Raw genomic sequence first — 23,755 nt, 5'->3', positions numbered from 1 at the left:
AAGCTCCGGCCAGTCTCAACGCTGGAGCTTAAATGAAGCCTGGGGAACAGCAGGATCAAAATGACAACTACAGAAAAGCATAAGACAGATTTCACTCCAGACTGTCAGCTTATTTGAAGCCATCTCCACCAGTAGCATATAGTACGACCCCTACTAAGCTGTCAGAGAGTGAAACAGCATATTACACAGTTCCAGACACAGTTACCTGTGTTTAGGTTTCCATTATCTAAACCTTGTAACGGTCAAGCCCTCCGGCTACTCTGTACACCTGAAACCTCTTCTCTTCTTGACATGTCGAGAAACCTTTGGAAGCAAGTGGGAGTCACCTGACTTCTCCATCAAGTCATCCAAACCGCTTCTTGCACAGCCGCTGTTCACCTTGCACTATTCCGTTGCCCATTACAGAACTTAAACACATTACAACATACATCGGCTCTTCCTGCGTGGTGACACTAGAGATCAGATGACACTCATGGCCTTTTTGCAAAAACACTTGAGTGGAAAATCATGATTGCAGAAAGTGCTGAGTGATAATAGCACTGCTTAGGCAACACGCTGCTATTAAGGCTCCGCTAGTCTGCTTATAACACAAAGATTTCAATGGCATAGCAAACAACGAAGGATATATAACTGCACATTGACTGGTTAGTTATGAACAGGCTATAGCCGAATGGCATGCTGAGACATGCAGTAATAGTAGCCCAACAGCTCACAGCACAAGGTGTGGACACAGACAGTTGAGCTCGTCCATAATCTTGCTACTTAAGTGTTTAAAACGCAGTTGCGAGTGTACCTGTTCTCCTCAAAGCGGGTGATGAGGTCAGACACTCTGCCCTTTGCCCCTCCCCCACCTCCTCCATCTTCCATCTTGGAGCTGAAGGGAGTCCTGCCCAAGGATTTAGACAGCCCTGTCACCGGGTACTGGAGGTGCACTGGTTTAGGCGGCACTAGGTTCGACCCCCGTGAAATAGACAGACAAACACAGGACATTCACACCAGTAAATCAAAAGTAGAACAAAAAAGCACCCTTTTGATGGGAGGGGGAACCCAGCCAATTTATTCAAATGAAAATGCAGTGGCACTAATTGAGCAGTAGGTGGCAATAGAGTTTTACTACATTAAGTTGAAGCTGTTTGAGCTGATCATGCAGAGAGGTGTTCAGTTGCATTCCACCAGAACCACCTGCTGTAGTGCCTCAGAAATGGTTTCACTGAATCAACCATCAAACAAATTTCTGTTCCATTCAGTTGTTTCTGACTGGCCTGACCGTGGGTACAAGACCTGCAGTCTAAATATAATTTGTACTCCTTCAGAGTTTGTTGGTGTATGAGCTAAAGCATATGATTGTTTCTTAACATCTCTCCAGAACAGTCCAGAACAGGTTCAAACAGCAGAGAATTCAGTCATGATCATGTCTTACTGAACATAACACCTTTAAGGTCACTTTCTCACCTGCTGAGTAGTAGAACCACAAGTCAGCACTCTACAGCAGTCAGGCCTCAGAAAGCATTGACATTTACAGCATGGACACTGTTCATCAGTATTCCAGTATATGTCCTCTCTTGGAATTCATGACAGACAATGGTCTAAATTTCCCTTATCAATAAACAGCTGCAAGCATACCCACACTTGTGATTTCTATTAAGGAAGTGATGAGGGTCTATCTGTATCTGTGTTTATGTATCTGTGTATGCCTGTGAATGTGTTTATATGCGATGGTATACATGAGTGTATGTTTGTGTTACCTTGTGGTCTGAGATACTGGGGAAGGCAACGGCCTGAGCCTCTTCCATTTACTCCAGGAGAGCTCCGGCCACAGGCCCTGCTGTCCCCGCTCTGCTTCTCACTGCAATTGCTTCGCTCTTTGGGGCTGCTGTCAGGATCTGACAGACAGAGGGATAGACAGACATGCATAGGGGAAGCTGAGCAAAAGATCCATGGCCTCTGGAGTCATGAACGTGAGTTCATGCCAGCCACAGTAAGAGGGAAATGGGAACAGGAAAGAATGATGGATCTCTGAAGATTTTAAAGTCATAAGAAGGGAAAAGTAACAGGCATTTGCTTCGTTGCCCTTTTGCCTTAGAACTTGTACTGGTTAACCTCAACTCCTTTTATTTCAATTACAGGGAAAAGCTCTGAAAAGTGTCTGTTACGATCAGGACACCAGCAGTGTCATCTAGAGGTCTGAAGTCTGGAGAGTTTTACTCTTCCTACAACTCTCAGTAAACCCTTAAAATGGTTCTGTGTGAAAAGCCCAGGACAAAGGCATGGGGGTTGCTCATTTTGCCCATCACTCAACTGAACAGTGATGCAAGAAACACTGCTCTGTCAGATTTTTAGTACAGTCACATGCGCAGTCTTATAACAGTCTAGAACTAGACTTCATCTGTGTCTTACACTGGCTTTATGTGCTGAGGTAATTGTAAGTGGGTTGCTGGATGTCAACAACAAAAGAATGTGAGTGAACTCGATCAGGCCCAACAGCATGCTAACTGTGATTACTAGCAAAGGCAGTTTAGTTCTGTGTATGTTGTGAACGTCTCATTCCTCGTGTCCCTGTGTATGTGACAGACAATGGTCTAAATGCTTGCCTGTGCCGAAGTGAAATGTAAGAGATTTCATAGAAGTTTCACTATGTTTCTCATATCTGCCATGATAAACTTGAGACAAGCATGTTTCCTCTTGTTATATGTGTCATGATCATCATAAAGTGACCCTTATGAGGCAAGTATCAGATTATGTTCCTCTCTGCAAATGAAACCACTGTCATCTGGTCAATCAACAGGCAACAAATGGGGAAGACTGCCGCTTGTTTGGACAAAAAAAGAGCTTGTTTTGCTTGTTTTGTGAAGAGAAAAAACCAAACTGTATGTCTATATCTGTCTCGCCCTCTGACCGTGAGAAAACCCCAGACATCAATACCAACAAAACCACTCAGCTGGGAGAAGCTACCATATCCCATGCTTGTGGAAAAAAGTCCCAGGAGTTCAATGAACTACTGGAATGTAAATGGCTTGTATCTTTCCAATCTCAGACCAGTGAGAGGCAAACAGCAAATAACTGAATGGCTATTTTTAATGCTGCATTGTTTACCAAGGAACAAGAGGGGCTCACACAAGAAAGAATGCAGCTTCTTAAAAGAGAAATACAAACGTCCCATGCATCACTGCTAAAACATGCTCAGAGCCTGACCCTACTGCAATACAGTCCATTCGCATAGACAAAATGCTATTAAATGATAAGTGACAGTGTGCATGTGTGTGTGTGTGTGTGTGTGTGTGTATGTGTGAAGGTGGGGGGGTGCTTGGAGGGGGGTGATAGCCTGCACATAAGCAATAATAACAATTCAGCTCTTATGCCCTCCACTGTAAAGCCCCATGCCACAGAATGCTACAGAAATGAAAAGCCTGGGTCTATAAGAAAAGGAAGCAGGGTAACGATGACCCGGCACAAGGAGGAGCTTTCTCTGCTCACTTTCACGCTCCGCTGCTCACGTTACTGCCAGTAGCCGGTGGGATTCATTTCTCACCATGAAAGGTGCCACTGTGGCTGCGGTCAACACAATGTACATGAGGAGGGAGGTGCAAAAGATGACTCAGAGCTTCAGACTTTGTTTAATAAACCAGTAGGGAAATGAAACAACACAACAGTAAACAGCAGTATAACCACCATTTAGGAAGAAGTAACGCACCTGCTAAATTAATATATTACAAACAACTTTAGAGAACGTCAGCCTCCTGCCACCCAGTGCAACACTGTAAATGCTATTCATACATGCTATATCAAGCAGCCTGGATTGTGAGTGGTTTGAAGAATGTTTAAAATGTAAGCTCTCAACATTACTGAATGCTTACTCAACACCAAAGAATATTTCCCCATACCACTTAAGAGCAATGCACACCAACATTTATGCAAATCGCATACATTTGTTGTGCAACGCGGTGTGAACTGGTCTTGGACACACAGGTATGGACACCACGAGCATAAGCCTGGAGGCAAAGGCATCTGTTACAAGGCCAGCACATAAACCCCACATGCCAAAACATATTTAGCTGATATTTCTCAGAAATTAACACTATACTTCCTCCAGCTAACTTCCTTATGCCTCTCTGTATTTCAGCAGTGTAAAGTCCCCGCTCACAAGATAAGCATTACTGACCTCCCACTACCTGCATGGAGTGACCAAGATTTTAATCCATTTGTCTGATCGGAGTGACAGACAGTTTGTCTGTCTGAGCAGAGTGACTGGGATTCTGTTCATCTGTCTGAGCAAAGTAACTGAGATTCTGTCCATCTGTCCGTGCAGAGTGATTAACATTTTGTCCATCTGCTTAAGCGGAGTGATTGAGATAATCTGTTTGAGCAGTGAAAAAAACCCTCCCAGGTGAAACCCTCCCATGTGGCTAAAAGCAGTGCATGGCCCTGCAGACTAGCTACAGGGTTTCCATAACAACCCACCTGCAATCCTGCTCCAGCTCAGTATGAGAGTGTATAAATGAAATAGCAATTGCAAAGAGAAAGACAAAGACAAAGACAGCCAGTTTCATTTGGTTTGCATGGTGGGTCCATTCCCTATTGCTAATTTCCCAGTATTAAATGCACTACACCACTTCATACGATTGGCTAAGAGAACTCAGTGCCATGACTGTCCTATGGCCTTTCCAGTGGTTGACCTGATGAACTACCAAAGAATATTCACAGCCAACTGTGAATGGAACAACAATAACAATATAATAATAATAATATATAATATTACTCTCATTCTTTGAATAACAGATCATGTAAAACATGCACATCTCCATGCCAGGAGTGTGCCCCCATGTCAAAAAGATCCTCCCTTAAAGCAAACCCTCATGAACCCAGCAGATAGTCAGAAAACCACCACCATCATCCATGTGCCATGTTCTACTGCAAAGGCATGTGGTCTCCAACTTTGCACACCAGCCATGAGGATGTTTTCCAGCTGGGCTTTCTGGGGCAAAAGGAAGGAAACTTTACTGCACCACTGGAAGAAACGTAACAATGCATAGCGTTCTTCTTATCTCACCAGGATCAAAGAGGGCAACATGCGCAGGGCTCATTCTGATAATTATTTCCTATTTCTAGAGATGTACTGTGCAAGACACACCATTCAATTTTCTGCCTATGACCCAGGGAACTTGAGCTTTGTCATTTTTATTTGTGGGACAAATGAAAAACAAAAGTCCCTTTTATATCTGTTAAAATGATTTCAAACAGCAGGAAGAGATGCCAGATAAGGTAAAGGAATTTTGCTTTTAAGAAGATGTTAAATATGCAGTGAGGCAGAGAATAGCTTCTAGCCAGGCTACATTATAGGATGTCCAATGGGAACTGAACTTATTTCTACTCCTCACAGTTACTGCTCACGTGCAGTGAATAGGTGAACAGTGGATAGATGAAGCCTTTATTTCAGAACAGACACTAACCTATGTTCACCTGTGCTCATCTGTGTTCAACTCACCTGTGTTTACCCTGAGAAAAGCTTACACAGACACCTCTGTGTTGAAACATGAGGGAAAAAAAGATTAAGCAAAACAGAATGTAAGTGGATCAGTGAGAGAAAAGCATCAAGAATCCTTTAACAGTAAGAAAATCCCAGCAATAATGAGAGTAGCACAGTCACATACAAAAGAAATAGAAAGAATGGCTTGAGTCAACTTAAAGGTACAGACAAGTGTAAGACTTCACAAGTGAGCCATTTAATTTGCTCTGTGACAGGAAATGTAACAGAAAGACAGCTCAGAGACCATGTTAAACTTACCTTCAAGCTGTCACAGTATATCTAAGAATAACTGCAGAGCTACTTTCAATCAGCCATCCCTGACCCTTAAATATCACACTCTGACTAAAACTTAAACAGCAAAAAAAAGCCACAAGGAAACAGCTCCTCCTTTACAGGCCCAAAGACAACAGCTAGCAATGCCCCCTGTATTAATAATTGTATAACTTAGTTACGATCATGTGCCAGATTGAGATAGGTTGGGCTTTGTTTTTTAAACAGAATTAAAAAAACATGAGAAATCCAGGCAAAAAATTGCTTCAAAAGGCAAATAAACACACAACTGAATACACCAAACCATAGCACAAAGTTTAAACTGCCAATAGAAAATATAATGTTAAACGACTTACATTAAGGAGATACTAGCTTTACTTCAGGAAGGATTCTCTGCTTAATAAAATAACCGTTGCACATGCAGATCCGAGATATCTATGGTTAGAGTATTAAAGCTGAAGGTACAGTTTTTAAATCAAAACATCTCACAGCTCAAACATGTTGCGATGACATGCAAGTAACAAGAGCCCAACCAAACTGACTGGGAGAGACAGCAGTAATGCATTCAGTAGGTATGAGGAACAAGAAAGATTTACTTAAGATAAAACCCTCCAAAAATCTCTGTATATGGAAGAGTCTAAGCAATCTGAGACTGGGCTACCCCATCTCACTGAAATCTCCGACTGAATTCACTCAAAAGGAACAAAGCCCAGGGCAGCTGCTCCTAAAAATCTAAAAAAGTAATATTACAAGAACACACAATAAGCAAGCGAAGAAATCTTTTGCAATCTGATTAACACACACACACACACACACACTGTTCCGGCTGCTACTGGTGACTGCTATGTTCAGGGTAGCATGTCACTGATTGCTATGCACAACTCGCTTTACATATGCCCAGTACTGTGTACTGTACTAAACTACTCATTTTGTATTTTGTATTTGTCCTGTCCTGTATTTATTATTGTTTATTTAATGACATTTTGCACTATATTGGACTGTTTGCACTTGTGTAGCATGTTGTCTGTTGCACTGTTGTTTTTATGTTGCACCATGGTCCTGGAGGAACATTGTCTCGTTTTTGTTGTGTACTTGTATATAGCTGAAATGACAATAAAACCTCTTGAACTTGAACGAACACACACACACACACACTCACCCACCCACACACACACACTCACACACACACACACACACACAAGCTAGATAATACATGGAAATATGTCATTTTGATATACAATTTATATAGTTCAACTATTTACTGACATCGCGTCATGGATGATAGCCAAGCACTTGAAGCTCAACCCCAGTAAAACTGAGCTTCTGTTCATCCCAGGTACTCCCAACCCTTACCACGACTTTACTGTTTCTTTGAGAACTCCCTGGTATCACCATCCGAAGCTGCCCGTAGCCTGGGCGTAACTTTGGACAACCAGTTGTCGTTCTCAACTCATGTTTCTAATCTAACCCGGTCCTGCAGATTCCTCCTTTGTAACATACGAAGGATTCGACCCTTTCTTTCGCAGGAAGCTACCCAGGTGCTTGGACAGTCTCTTGTGATCTCAAAGCTAGACAACTGCAACTCGCTACTTGCTGGTCTTCCTCTAAGAGCCATCAAACCTCTACAACTTGTCCAGAATGCAGCAGCACGACTGGTCTTCAATCTTCCGAAGTTCACATGTTACTCCACTGCTGCGGTCCGTTCATTGGCTCCCTGTAGCTGCACGCATCAGATTTAAAACCTTGATGCTTGCCTACAAAGCCAAAAATGGACCAGCCCCTTCATACATGAGGTTAATGGTCAATGGTCAAAGCCCGATCTGTACCTCGAGTACTTCGAACCTCAAGTACGGCTCGGCTTGAAATACCTTGCTTCAGGTCTCATGGACGACAAGCATCGAGACTATTTTCTGTCCTGCTCTAAGATGGTGGAATGAACTCCCACTTGCTGTCCGGACAGCAGAGTCCCTTGCAGTCTTCAAACGCAGACTGAAGATGCATCTATGTGCAGAATATTTAAAGGACAACTGACACTGCTCCCTTATTGACTGACTAATTTAGTACTTATTGTAGGACATTATTTATGCTTTTTAACAAACTCTAGCACTTATTGTTTATAGCACTTATCATTGTTTAAGATAGACCTTATGTATTTTGCACTTCTAGGTATCAGCATTCATCCCTGTATTCTATATTATTCTAGTTCATTGGTATGTTTAATTCTAACCTACTATACTGTACTTGGATATATTCTATGAGTAAATGACAAAGCACTTTTGTAAGTCGCTCTGGATAAGAGCGTCTGCTAAATGCCGTAAATGTAAATGTAAATGTAAATTTACCAAATTCATACATTTTCTGTAGATTGGATTTGCTTTCATTTTGATACATGACAGAGACAAGTAGGAATTTGGGTTTATTTCAACCTGGATTCTATTATGTCTATTTCCACACTGTTCGTAACACAAACAAAATTCTAAATTCGCTTAATGCAGTCTGCAAAAATCTCTTCACTCAAACTTCCCCTGGAGCCGCTGACTATCAATAATTGACACTTACAGCTTCTAGGCCAGCAACATATGGGTTGAAATGAATGACTGCAGTGTATTATTGACAAATTTACTTTTGTTGAATCATACGAATTCAGAGCACCCACACAACACTTATCTGAAATAGTTGAGGTGGGTCAGGATATTCACTGCACAAAATAAAAAATGTGATTAGCTTTCTATAACTATATTGCAAAGCAGCAAAGCTCAATATTGAAATAACTTGTAATAAACAATATGCTGTGTAGATGTACTGGTTACTCTATTAGATATAACTTTACTGGTTACAATCTAATCTAGCCAAGGTTAGTCAGGGTTAGACTGAGAACAATGGATCATAGACTGTAGAACGATATACCTGTACAACTAAAATGTCCCTTTGAACACAGACTCCAAACGAAAAAAACTATTTCAAGGTTGGTGAGATTTTCCGTTGAAACAGAAACCAACAACAAGGACACGTGTGGCTCATATTTGTTTGTAATAATCAAGGGGAAGATGGCCTGCCCTGCTGCTTACACCTTACAACCAAAAGCATAAATGAATATCAAATGCTACAACAAATGTTATGGAGTTGTGCAACTCCCCCCCCCCCCCAAAAAAAAGGATAAGCAAACAAGCAAACGAAAAAACAGGAAACTCTGATGAATGAAACAGCTCTTAACCTGGTCTGTCTACCGTCTACTGCTGCATCCCAGGTGACCACATTCCCTCCTGCACTTCCATTTAGTGCAAGGTGCAGATCTCTCATACTTTAAAAAGGACAGGCAGTTCTGCTTCCGCTCTGCGAGGTCTGCTGCAGGGCAGGGAGGTCTGCTTGGGGTTGACATGCGCAGAGGGGGCACAGTTCTCAGGAACTGTCAGCATGAGGGAGCCCCAGCTCTGTAGCTACCTTATTAGCTTCGTGTTAAACCTGCACCTGCATCCCTTTCTAGTCGGATTTGCAAACACAGGTGGCTTTGCTGCGTTATAAAGTGCTCTGCCCGTTGCAATCAACTAGGTTCACACTGCAGAACTACACAAGACTGTTGTATATGACATGAGGTCAGAGTGCAAAATCTTATGTCAAAGTCAAATCCACACATGTCTACTGGAGGGGAGACTGTTTGTTTAGGTGGCCAGTGAATGGCAGGGGCCATTTTTAAACTGGATTTGCAAATGTAGTATTTCAGCAAAAATATATAGAGCAGATATTTCTTACCATGTCAAAGTATGTTAATGCTCAACAGGAGCTTACATTAACCAGCATCACTTTGCATATCCATGGGAGTAAATTCACCTAGAATAAACCTTAATCAGAGCACTACAATACAGGCAAAATATAGTGTATTATAGTATAATAATACATGTGGGCAAAAAAGATGCTCAGAAAAAGAAATCAGATGTCCTGAAAGGTGACTTTATTGAACTGTTTAATAGTTTTAGAATCTGACAGTTCAATATTTATTAGCGGACGTGTTCCATGACGTCTTGTCTGCTTAGTCTCATCATGTAGTTTAGTCGGAATTGCAGCTCAAAAGGGATGCTAAAGGAAAACCTTTTTTTTCACTTTGTCACTCATTGGCACTTTGATGAGCATTACAGCTGAATATGAAAGCACTGGTAGGGGCACCTATGTGACATGACTCAGGCTCTTGATGATGAGAATCAGGATGACTACCATAGTCACTGCATCACCACCAGAATCTCCACTATCAACCCTCTCAGTCTCCATCCTCTCTGTCTCCTCCACTGTGTACAGGTATTAAGCTATCTCACAGCTAGCCCAGAGGTTATACCCAAGAAGCACAGGGCAACCCTCCCTGGTGTCCTGTTCCCCCTCCTTAGGCTTAAAGATCTGTTCAGCCATAACGGAACAGCATAGTCAGTGTCCTTCATCCACCCAGGTCGACAGGGCACAGTAGGATCAGTTAACAATACAGTTAACAGTGCCAGGGAACAGAAAACCAAGAGACAGCTAATGCATTGATTGTATAGTAAAGGATGTTTTGAAGAAAAAAAAGGCAGGGCCCAACATGCCTGTAATTGACTGTATTTCTGTTTTGATCAGCAAGAGAAGAATAGGGCTTTTCAGCAGACACAATAAACAAGTCTAGTCTGATATTTACTTTCACAGCATTTAGTAAACACTCTTATCCAGACATATCTGCATGACAGTGTGTGTGGGAATCAAACCTATGAACTTGGTAGTGCTAGCCTCTTGCTGTAAACATCTCTAGTAATTTTTAATAATTGACCTTACCAGCCTCAGATAATCTAGATTCAATATGTCTTACTGCAGTGGTGCAGCTGTACCTCCAAACTTGTTTTACAACTACATACTAAGCCGTGAAGAAAGGTGGGGTGGCTGCTTTATTCCAATAGACATTCCAGTGTAAAGATATTTCATTTGGTATTTTCTTTTCTTTTGAATATATCTTTTTTTCCCTATTGAAATACACCCCCAGAATCATATTTTTAATAATTTACAAACCTCCAAAATATTGAACAGTGATTTCACTAAAATATGATCAGTTATCACTGTAGGAGCTGCGATTTGACATCTGTGGAAGGCAAGGAGTTCCCTTGCCTTGGAAATGCATGGGGAAGGTTCTGCATTGTTTCCACAGAGAAGCACCAACAGCCCAATGCCATAAAACAGCTGTCATGGACAGGAGACCACTGAAGGAATTTTTACTGCCAAAGGAGGTTTGACTTTGTCTGGCCCTGTGGGCTGGGACAGAATGGTACATGCATTCAACAGACTCCTGTGTATGGAATGGAAAAACACTTTCCTAAGAAATACAATTTCTTTAAAAACACTGCTGCCGCTCAAAACTACATTCCCTTTAAAGCTGGGTAATAACAAGCAAGTGCTGTCATTGAATGAACAACCCATGTGCCAACTTCAAATGAACAACAGTAACAAAATGAAAATTAAGTATATGGGACTTAAAAGAAGAATGATTTGCATGGATGTGACTTATTTTTGCAGACATTGAAGGGAGACATCAAAAAGGCATTCTCTCTGCTACCACAATTCTACAAAACATTCTTCTTTATGGTTGCATTATGGGTTTATTGCAAGAAAAACTTTATCTTTAGCGCAAACTTTATCGCAAACTTTATCACAAGTGAGATCACTCCATGTAATTTGATCAAGATTTTTTCTGCAGCTTCTCATACAGTGTGACATGCAATAAACGTATAATACGCTTCTGGCCGGCCTTTCAGTCAGTTAACTAGAGGACAGTATGGAATGTAAAAAAAGCTTTCCCCTGCTTTTTCTCTCCTATATTGGTACAGTGTTTTATTAGTCTTGATGCAGAACAAGTGAAAGTTCTGCCCTTGTCTGTTAAAGTAGTCTTACTCTTTGATTCTGTTCAGGTTATCTTTTATCAGGTTATCTAAATGCTCTATTTCATCTTGGTGATTTTATTGATATATACAGAAAAAAATGGCATACATCTTATTATTGTCTTCATGTCCAGTTTCTTTATGATTATTGTGTTAATGTTTTACCCACAAGTTTATATCTCTTGTCACATACATTATAATAGCTAGGAAAAGCACTCATTGAATTTTAGTGATCAAAATTTCCTTCAAACATTGAGAAAATATTAACATTTATATGATTTCATCATGGTAACCCTCATGTGTATCTCTTTCTGAGACTACTTTGTCTTTTACGACTGGTGCCTCATATTAGAATTATTATAACCAATAATAATAATTTGTAACATGTATGAATTAACAGTTATAATTCACTCAGAATTATGATTGAGTGATTGATTATGACCAATTCATCATAACTGGTGATTTTAAAATTGTACATAATGAAAAATAATACCAATGTACTTTCTGCTCTATTTGATACTTTTAGGTCTATTTCAGCATGATAAAACCTGTACACACTCATGTTCATTCTCTGGTTTGGGTCATTACTGAGGGTCCTGTCATTTCTGAAACTGTTGATAAGGATTTGGCATGCCATGATTATTTTGGGGTTTTATTTGACTCTCCAGTTTCAAATATACCATTTTTGGTTAAAATAATACGTAAATGAAGGTGTATGTGATCAGTTTATGAAGGCTACTGCTGTCACCATCCACAAGTTCTGACTATGCTGATGTACTTCTGGATTATTTCAATTTATGAATTTTGAAGTAATGATTAAGAAGACTTTGGTCAAAAAGAAAGCTTACAGAGAAACCGTACAACTGCAAAAGCCCTACAAAGAGAGGGCAGGAAAGATGAGTGAAAGTGGAGGGAAAAAAAAATCTAATTTCAATACATTACTAATATATAAACAAAGCCTATAAAAGCCTACTTTTAACCATGAGTTAAGTAGGGCTAAACAGTCTTATTATCAGGAATCCCAATAATACATGTACTCTATCATGGTAAAAAAGCTTAAAAACCCCAAAAGCAGATACCTCTGCCACAGCAAAAACTTGCAAGGTTTTTGAAATATTTGAAGGATTAGATTTACCACTTACCACTAATTAGTGCACCTGTTGAATCTGGGAATCTTAGAATCCAAACAGACCCAGATCTCACCATTATAAGCCATATCAAAGCCATACCAAAACAGACCACCATTGTAAGAATATAGCTAGAATCAAAAGCTTAAATGTCCCAACAAGACCTACAGAAATGTATGCATGCTTTTATTCTGAACAGGATTGACTACTGTAGGTTAGTTCATTCAACAGCTACAACTCTGCTGCGAGAGGTCTACAAAGAGAACAGAGTGTATTAATCCAGTTTTAAAATCTCTAAACTGGCTTCCAGGTTGGTACAAATTGACTTGAAAGCGCTACTACTAGTCCATTAAACAATGAATGGGTTGGACTCAATACTGAAAACTTTTCAGATATACTCAGAGAATGTAAATTTTGTAAGAAGGAGAAGAAGTGTTTGTTTATGCAACACATAACTGGAATCAAAGTTTAAAATTAAGCTCACACTTTTAATCTAACTGTTTTCATTATTTCATTATTGAATTTGTTTTCTTTTCCATGTAAATCAATTGTATTTAATTTTAATAAATTATTTTCAATAAATTATTTTATTTGTCCATGTAACTCTTTTTTTGCAAAAGCCTTCCCAAGATGATAGATTTTGGGACATAATACACTTTATTATTTTATTCTTTTAAATCCATCTTTGTTTTAAATATTTGTGTGAAGCTCTTTGCCACTGTGTATGATCAGTGTTATACAAATAAACTTGCCTTGCCAACAACATAGCACAAAACAAAATACACTACAGCATAGCACAAGGCAAAATACATTACAACTCAGAACAAGGTAAAATCCGGAACTCCAGAAATTCTCTCTTTCAACTGAAGTGACAGCAATAAAAGCACAGTGAGAAAATTCTATTTTTATTGAATGTGTTGTTCCTGATATAGAAAACCAAACAGAAATGGTGTAAAGTGAGCATCACGTTTGCATACCGCTTGATACACAAACACTCTTTGTTAATATTAATAAGGTCCACGACCTGTGCAAACTTTAAGAAAAACAGCCGACTGTAACAACAACTTGACTGACATCTGCCTATGCTTGCACAAAGATAACAAAAGAGATGTTCATAAATGGCTTTAACACTGATAATATGTTGCAGTTCAGAACCAATTAACAACAGAAGACAGCCTGGTGAGGAGTGTAACTTAAAGCGGTTAAGGAGACACAAGAAAGAAGAGGAACTAGAAAGAAAACAAAGAAAAAGAAAGAATGAAAGAGATGCCGTGAATGGCTACCTTTGGACTGAGCGGTCTTCAGCGATACACAAGCCTCCGCATCACTAAGTTTCTTGGTGGGGAAGCAGCTGGCCTTGTCTGCTTTATCTGGAATAGACAGAAACATTTACTGCTCCAGATGTTTGAAAAACAAGCACAAATGTTCCTCAAGTCTACAGGCAAGGAGGTGTCCAGTGCCAGACTGTGAGAAGGTTTTTACATAGTGCAGAGATCCCCACCTCCTTAAACCATAAATAATAAGTATTAATAAAAGATAAGGACGTAAGGAAAGTGCCCAGTGCCAGACTGTTAGAGGATAACTGCATGGTGAAAAGTCCCCCCCACTGAATTGTACTGTGATATCAAGGCAAGTCTGTTTGGAGAGCTTACCCACTCTTAGCAATGTAATATACATATCAACAATTATCGAATAGCTGGAAATAGGGAGGTGACTAAGAAGTGATGCAATGGTTACCATAGACATGTGCTGCCATGGTAGCAGGGGATGGAAACGTATCAAACATATCGTGAGATCGGGGTAACAGCTCTGTCTTTAATAGATTCAGTGAGAGAGGCTACTGTCACTCTACATATTTGTGGTTTTTGTGCATGAAGCTGAAGACTTTGCAGTCTTTACTACATGTAGATAATGTGAGAATAGTGAACTTAATAAATATGCTATAAACACACACACACACACACACACACACATTCTCCGGTTACTGCTGAAAACAGTAACTAACTAACTTTGGCTTCCATTTGTAAGTATGCGAGCTAAGATTAGATGTTTCAGAAAGGGGAAATAAGCAGTCTAGCTAGTCTGCTTGAACTCCACAGTCCATGCGTTTCTTAGGTTCCTACCTTCTTTGGGCTCCTGTGCAGACATCTCATTCAGTGCTCTCTGTGTCTTTACACTGCAACCTTACTTCACAGATACTCTTAAGTATTCAAGTTCGTTCCAACATGCGTGCCACGTACATGCATGTATGAGCATGCGCATGTGCAATTTCCCCTCCTAGTTCTCTGATAGCACTATGGGCGGGAGATAATGATTGACTACTATTACAGTTACATTAACCAACAGATTCTTTAGTTATTTATAAAAGAGCATCTTAAAACACTCTCACAATTGATCACAATTACTTTAAATTTATGTGCTTTCTGAATAACCTAAGGAACTGAAAGTTACTCTGTAAATGTATAGTATATTATAGTATAGTATATAAATAGCTACACCAATTTCTCTAATACAGAAGGACTCTCCCAGGAAAGATGAGTAGGAACATCACTAGTTTAGAAGGGTGATGCTGCCAAACACATTCTCTCGGAAACCTGCTGCTGTGTGAAAGCTGCCACTAGGACCTTCCTGCTTGCCCCCACTGCAGTACCCCACTGGGGTCTGGTCTGGACATGCGACCTGTGCTCTGCTGATGTGGAGGGTTGGGCTTTACATGTTATGCATGCAGGACAGCATCTAAAAGTGCAAACATTTTTCTTTGTGTTTTTATATGAATATTCAGTTATGTGCTGTAACTGCATTCAGCATGGTCCAATAATGCAGTACTAAGTAATACTATTCAGCTATCAATTACATGTAATATTTCCCTTCAGAGCTTCTCAAAAGCCAGGCCCTAACCCTACAAAGCTGTGTCCCACCTCTACAAACCAATGTTCCACCCCTACAAAGCCATGCTATCCCTACAAACCTGGGCCCCGCCCCTACAAAGTCATTCCTTGCTCATACAAAGCTGCACCCCTCCCCTACTTTAGACAATCAGATGTCATCTCTTTTATTTCTCTTCCTTACATACAGACAACTCCACAGGCAAAAGCCCCCTCACAAAGTTAAACCATGAAAAGCATGGAGAAAGGAAACAGATGACGTGCTTCAGGGTGGCTTTGATAGCACTAACTGGCATGTGTGTGAGGCTGCTGTGATGCAGATGGACCATGTTGTAGACACAGATGAAAATGTTGTATGGTGATCAACTAAAGCTGTAACTGCACTGAGAATATAATGTCCATGAACTACATGAAGACACACCCCAACCAAAAGTCATTGGTAAACTTTGAGTCCAGTCCATCCTGCACCTGTTACACTGCAATCATCTCAGGGAACAGAGTTTTACAAAAACAAAGGAATGACCTACATATAACCATCAAAGAAGCCAATACTGGGGCCCTCAAACTGTGCCAGAGGACTGTCTCAGTTACTGTGGAGTTGCAGGAGCAACAGTCTCATTTGCAGATGTAAGGAAGACTCGGAGTAGAGTGTGTAGAGCTGGCTGATGTCCTCACAGACAAAGATAAGCCCTAATTCCCTAAGCAAACCACCATAGTGCTTTTCCAACAGTCTTAATGCATCTACAGGCTGGGTGCACTGAGTTGAGAGACAAGTCATGACCCACATACAGAAGAATTTTCCAGACAGCAGAAAACCTGTTTGAGAATGCTCCATAAACACTGCTCTTCTTATAAAGACTTAGGAAATTTGGCATGTTAGGCAGAATTCTTAAGAAGTCATTCCAATGAGAGAGCGACCCAGACACTCTGTGCTGATGTGCCTGTAATTCTGCACTTTGGGTCATTCTCTCCCAAGAACAGCAGAGTCTTAATAGAGTAGCCTCTTAGCAGCTGCTCCAAACCCTGTAGACTACCCCTGCTCACAGCATGGTGTGACTCCCAAAATGATGTCAGATACAAGCAGCTGCAAGCATGAATAGAAGGCCCACTCTCATTAAAGCCCCAAGCTGATACTACCAACTACATGGACTACATGACTGCATGGAAGATGGTTGGTGTGGGGTCCATTTCAAAACTTCCTTTTGTCAATGTGTGAATGTGTGAAAACAGTTGGGTCCACATGTTTTACAGAGTAAAGTGGTTACAGGAAAGTTGAAAAGGAAGTAGTTTTGCCATATGCTGATTTCAAGAACAGTTTAGGCGTGTGTACTAGTGCATGTAAGAGAAAGTCTTCATCCACATATTAGAAACAATTTACAATTTAAACCAAATCTTCATGCACATATTGAGGCTTTTTTTTCCTGAAATGAGCAGAGCTCTCGGAGATAGAAAAGGAGAGAGATAGAAAGGGAGTGAAAGAGACATAGAGAGAGGAGGAGGGAGGTCACTTTTGCTGTATGTTTCGTTCTCTAAACACACTTCTTCCTTTTTTTTAATCTTTTTGCTTTCCATCCACAATCCAACTTCTGCTTTTTATAACCCTTTACAGTTGTTAAGAACAAAAATGCTAGTCAGTATCAGTATCATTCTTCCTCAACATTCTGAACAGGACCACCACACACCTCTGTTTTGCTGCATAAACAAACACACATAATTCTGCCAACTGGCGAGATAAAGCCAGGGCAGTTCCGGCTGCATGAGACCATACTTCCTCACCGTGATGCGCATGTGTAAATATCTATCTAGAAAATCTAGAAAAAAATCTAGAAATCTAGCAAAAAAAAAATCTGTAAATTCTATGCAAAACATGCAGATGACTAAGTGGTGACTGCAGGGTTAGAATATGTCCATGCAAACCATGTTGATGATTAAGTGTTGACAGTGAATCACTGGCGACAGACAAAACATACAAAGGTATCATTCTGTGACTCCCTGCACAATACAACAGCCACACACAGGCATGCATATACAGGCACATACTCACAACCACACAAGCCAGTGTTTAGTGGTCTAGCTATCAGAGTGTGTGTCATTTTGCACATTAATAAGTAACTTGCTTTATAGACGCTCTGATCTGACAGAGAAAGCACGGCTATGTCCTTGCAGTTCTCAGCACACACTTACGCAGTCAGACAACAACAAGTCTATCACGAAAGATCATAACCATTCACTATAGCTCACACTGCCTCTCCCATAGTTCACACTGCCTCTCTTACAGCTTGCACTATAGCTCACACTGCCTCTCTTACAGCTCACACTATAGCTCACACTGCCTCTCCCACAGTTCACACTCCCTCTTACAGCTCATACTATAGCTCACACTGCCTCTCTTACAGCTCACACTATAGCTCACATTACCTCTCCCACAGTTCACACTCCCTCTTACAGCTCATACTATAGTTCACACTGCCTCTCTTACAGCTTGCACTATAGCTCACACTGCCTCTCTTACAGCTCATACTATAGCTCACACTGCCTCTCTTACAGCTCACACTATAGCTCACACTGCCTCTCCCACAGTTCACACTGCCTCTCTTACAGCTCACACTATAGCTCACATTGCCTCTACCTCAGTTCACAGTGCCTCTCTGACACCTCACACTATAGCTCACTGCCTCTCCCACAGTTCATACTGCCTCTCTTACAGCTTGCATTATACCTCACATTGCCTCTCCTATAGCTCACACTGCTTTTCCTACATTTTACACTGCCTCTCGTATAGATCACACTACAGCTCATACTGTAGCTCACACTGCCTCTCCTACAACTCACATTGCATTTCCTACATTTTATACCGCCTCTCCTACAGCTCACATTATAGCTCCCTCTGCCTCTCCACCACCTGAGGCTGACTCTCCACCACCTGAGGCTGACTCTTCCTCACCTGAGGCTGACTCCCCTACAGTTCACACTGCCTCTCCTACAGCCTACATTGCAGCTCACGCTCCCTCACCTACACCTCACATTTATAGCTCACACTGCAGCTCACACTGCTTCATGCTTTCTACGCTTACACTCCTACAGCTCACGCTGACTCTACAGCTCACGCTGACTCTACAGCTCGTGCTGACTCTCCTTCAGCTGACACTGCCTCTCGTACAGCACCCTTCCTGCTGCCTGTGTAGTCTGTGGTGTGCAGTCTGTGGTGTTCCAAGAGCTGCTCATCCCTTTGTTATCAGCATATCAACCTGGACCTCACACTGAGCAAACCACAAACCACCCTCTGTATTAGGGCACAATACAAAACCAGTGTGACCTCCAGAAGTTGTGAGTGTCTTTCGGAGACAGCCCTAACCACACCGACCGGACACCAGTCCCTGCTCTGCTCGATCACACAGCCGCCGCTGAGATGGGAGGAGTGGAGAAGGTGGCACACTGACCTGACGCGTCCTTGTCTCATGACGAGCACAGCCAGGAGCATGTGGACGAGAGAGAGAGGTGGCTTTACTCTGCAGGTCCCCAGAGTGCTGGGTTTGCTGTCCTTATCCAGAGAGTCACGGCAGAGTAAAATGATGGCAGCTTCGTGGCGAAAGCTCTCTGTACTGCCGTGCTCACACTCTCATGCTTCCTCCCTCCCCCTTGCGCTCTCACTCACTCAGTCAACCTCACATCTCTCTGCCTCTGTTTCCCCTCACCCTCTCCAGCCATAGACCCCCCCCCCCCCCAGTCTCGCTGTTTTCGGTCTGTAACCCATGAAGATAATCACATTCCAGTGGAGAGAGAGCATATGGCAAGGGAACACCACTCACTGTTTTCTTGCATCAATCCCTCTTTCTCTGTGCATCAGTGTGTGTGTGTGTATGTGTGTGTGTGTGTGTGTGTGTGTGTGTGCGTGTGTGTGTGTGTGCGTGTGTGTGTGTGTGTATATCTGTCTGTCTATGAGTGTGTGTGTGCCCATGTCACATGAACAATCAGCTCTATTGTGCTGCTGGAGGCAACAGGGAGGAAACCCAAAGCTCTCATCTGCTCCTTCTGCCGGGGGGGGGGAGGAGCCTGGGCATGGGTCTGGGAGGAGTTAAGAGAGCTGACGCAGAGTGTGTGGATGGACATAGGACCTGATAAGAGTGTCTTTGACTGCTTCTGTGCTGGGCGGCTGTGGGCTATGAAGTGCGTCTGTCGTTGAGGACAGCATACAAATGAGCATGACTGAGCAGTTCCAGAGCATGTGACAGGGACCCCAGGGATTAAAGGGGGGGATGGGGGAAGGCAGATGAAGCAGTGGGGGAGAAGGAAAGAGCAATGGAGTAGAGAGAGGACATGCTGTTGGCAACATTAAGGAGCCACCGCCACAATTCTCATGCTTTACTTGCCGAAACCAAAGGTATCTAATGCACGGCAACCACCGTGACAGAGATTGAGATCATGTGTAATTATACATATTACACCTTCCACTTGTACATCTCCCACTAGACGTGGGTAACTAAATCAACTGTAGTAAGTTAATAGCTCAACTCAACAGTAATAAGTAACAGTAACAAGTCAAGCCCACACAGCCAGGCCAAGAGTTTATTATATTTAACATTGCAACCAAAATAAACTTTTTTGTTTCTTTTATTTTTGTTTGCATTATTAAATGTTAATTTAATTTATTTTATCATAAACTTTAGTGACAACTCAGCCACATGGCTTTTGTGTTCTTTATATTTGCCTTGCACAGAGAGATGTTTGAGGGATTTCTAAAATGCTGCCTGGTGTTCTGGATGAGGATTCCCAGACTCTACCATGACCCAGAACTAGAAAAGCAGCCTGGGGTGACAGCAATGGCCTGGATTTCTCCATTTTTAACACACACACACACACACACACACACACACACACACACACACACACAAACAAAACAAAACACGCCCTCGCACACAGGTGTACAGAAAACTCCAATGAACCCCATTACACACAGCCCCCCGTAGCACACAGCACAATTTAACAGAACTGAGTAGGCCAAGGTCCTCCAGCTGCACTGCATTAATGAGTCCAGTTTCTCTGTCACTGTGTCCTCTGGGCCATTTTATACAGTGTCACTCTCCACACATTTTTCAGAAATGGCTGAGAACAAGTTCCCTTCCAGAGCTTTAATGTGCCCTATACACTAGCCAGTGTAATGTTTGGCACATGACATTTGCAGACATTTCTCACTCCACAAATCAAATGAGGCCTTGGAGAGTGATGGATTTCAGTCCTGCAGCCATCACTATCCAGAGACAGAGGAGGTGTTTCAGAAACACTGAATATACTGTGAACATGTGCACACAGTAATAAAGCACACATACTCGATCTCTCACATGAACATGATTTGTGAAAAAATAAAAGAAAGTTCAAAGTTTGATACAGTTCAGTGCCAGTGTATGATGCAATTAGAGTGGTAAGAGCCAGTGTGTGATCATGTTTAATGTCAGTAACTGTCGCACATACTGACAATGCACTTAAGACACTGAGGGTTTGAATAACTGAAAGTTGTAGACTGATGACCTCCCTTCTCCCCCACACACATATAAACATGCAAGGTACACACATTGAATTTCCTGTGCCACGCCACTGGAGTTTCACAAAGAGCCCAGCCCACTCAATTCACAGAAACAACAACATTGCAAGCCATTCATGGGGGTCATCAGGTAGGCACCTCCTTTCATCTGCATTTCGCTCAGTTAAGGTCACGGCACCTCCAGAAAGCTCAACAGTGTATTTTGGTGTCCCGCCCTCCTCCAACATACTTTCTAAGCAACCACATTTAAAAGCTTTTTATATGTAAACCCACACTGGCCTACCGTTAACGTGTGCTCAGTGCCACCTGCTTCATATAGATCTGTGTCGGTGAGAGGATGAATTCTGCAGGCCTGTTAGACAGACCTGGCTTCGTTGAGGATAAAAAAAAAAGAATTAAAATGTTCCCTATGGGCAGCCAATGCTGCCCATTAAAAATCAACATACCCAAATCCAGTGGAAAACAGCAGAGCCAAGAGCATTGCTTGTCTAAAGATGGTGCAACTGTTAATGAGGAAACATTTACTGAGAACACTCATGATCACATTGCACTTGCACACATAAGACCTGCAAGTGCCTCCACACACAAAGACCACCTATTTTTTTTGGTGGTGAACCAACTGTTAAGGAAATAACTGAAAAATCTGACAACATTGCTGTCTGACCACAAAGTAACTCTGCCCCCTGCTGGAGTACCAGTGTAATTTGCTACAATTTATTTGAGAGTTTTTAAGCTTGAAGGTCTTCTGAAGTCCTGAAAAAACACAAAGAATTTATTTGAGCAAATTATATTATGTGGGCAAATTATATTAACAAGTAAAATGTTTAAGGTTATTTTGCATGTGTGCAAGTGTGTGTACACAAGTGTGTAAGTGTGCAAGTGCATGATATTCAGAACCCCAGTGCTGCTTTGTAGGTTTCAGGGCAGAGCATTAAAACCGAACAAAGCAGTCTGAAAAGCCTCAGTTTACTCCCAGGTCCTTAGGCCCACTGCATTTCTGGTTAACCAAACTATCCACCCAAACTCTAATCACATCACAAAACCAAAGTCTTAAACAACTGAACAGAGTAATATTGTGTTTGTGTTTAATATACTTCAGGCTAAAAACGGACATGGGATTTTATTAAAAGTGCATTCTGTCACAAGCCACATTCTGGCATATCTACACAATAGGTTTGCCTAAAACTGGGCTGAGCTACAGGAGAGAACCCCACCTTTTCCTTCCTGGAATGAAGGGAATGGGGTGTGCAGCTGTACCACCTACACTATAAACACTCACTAACATAGTAGAACAGAGGTACAGAATACCACTGTTAAGCCATCAACACCAGCAGGCTAGGATATTGCCAGGCAGCCTGGACATAGACAGGAGCAACTGTGGGTAAAGGGCCTTGCTCAGGCAAAAGCCAACCCTAAATACACCCTAAAAAATTTGCAAGCTATTTTCCAGTGTAGTCTTAGTCACAATTTGCTCACCAAAGAAGTACCAGTGGTGACCATTTGTATGATTAAACTGAAGGATCAGACTGAAGGACTGTGGCGATGGCTCAGCTAATGACTAACTTCTCACTTAATGTTAACAAGTCCAGGAAGCTAATAGAGGACTTCAGGAGGTAGAAGCAAGAGCACATGCCCTTTACAATCTATGGGACTATGGTAGAGAGGGTCAGCAGATTCAGATTTCTCAGTGTACACAGTGGACCTCACATGGCACAACTCACACCGATTATGTGGTGAAGAAGGTACAACAGTGTCTCTTCTCCCTCTGACGGTTTCGAGGGTTGGCAGGAACTCCCACATCACAAGTCATTTTGTACATGCATCACTGGGGTTTAACATCATCCCTGGAGCTGTACACTAAATGCTGGTTGAAGATAAGTGGTACAAGAGATCCCACCCACCCAACACACAGTAGGTTCTCACTGCTGCCATCCAGTTTAGAAACATACAAAGTAGAACCAGAGCGGTTCAAGGACACTTTCTGCAGGCCACGAGGCCGCTGAACAGCCAGTATTATTCCATGGCCTGCATTCTCATATACCAGCACTCAAATGGACAATCCAACTCTCTCCACCATGTGACCTCAATTACTCTGCACTTTAGAGACAATGTCATGTAAAACAGGTTAAGTACTACTATATATCATATAATGACACTATACTACTACTGCCACCCCACTCATTCTGTACTGTCTCATATACAGTTAATATAGTCTTTTCAGGGTTTGAACTCTAATGGTAACAGTCTCTATGATGAATACATGATATGTGACACTATGTATGTAATGTCTGTACCCTTTATACCTTTTGTACTTTTGAACATATATATTTTAACTTAAAAAAAAAAAAGATTTACATAGTATATTCACAAATATATATTGTGAAAATATTGCTAGAATGTAAGTAGAATGCACTTAATTTTTTCATGTGACAAAAATGATCTGATTTAGATTTGATCGGTTAAGTACAATACATAAATTCACTCAAAAGTCCATCTGTGGGAAAACAAACTGAATCAGGAGAAAT

At 41.6% G+C, this 23,755-nt stretch overlaps 1 protein-coding gene across 3 annotated transcripts in view; it reads right to left on the bottom strand.

Annotated features, from left to right (window-relative positions):
• The window catches only part of fgd4a (FYVE, RhoGEF and PH domain containing 4a), a 44,954-nt gene that overhangs the window by 13,777 nt on the left and 7,422 nt on the right, over window positions 1-23,755 (bottom strand). For all 3 annotated transcript variants that reach the window (XM_026999610.2, XM_026999612.2, XM_026999611.2), the window contains 3 exons: window positions 14,090-14,176; window positions 1,746-1,883; window positions 794-947 (listed from right to left, as the gene is read on the bottom strand). In XM_026999610.2, coding sequence (XP_026855411.2) covers window positions 794-947; window positions 1,746-1,883; window positions 14,090-14,176 — 379 coding nt within the window. The remainder of the gene's footprint in view (window positions 1-793; window positions 948-1,745; window positions 1,884-14,089; window positions 14,177-23,755) is intronic.

The sequence above is a fragment of the Electrophorus electricus genome, chromosome 4 (genome assembly GCF_013358815.1).
Source record: "Electrophorus electricus isolate fEleEle1 chromosome 4, fEleEle1.pri, whole genome shotgun sequence".
Classification (NCBI taxonomy): Eukaryota; Metazoa; Chordata; class Actinopteri; order Gymnotiformes; family Gymnotidae; genus Electrophorus; species Electrophorus electricus.
Note: the sequence above shows the minus strand (reverse complement) of the source record. Positions and strands in the feature narration are given on the sequence as shown.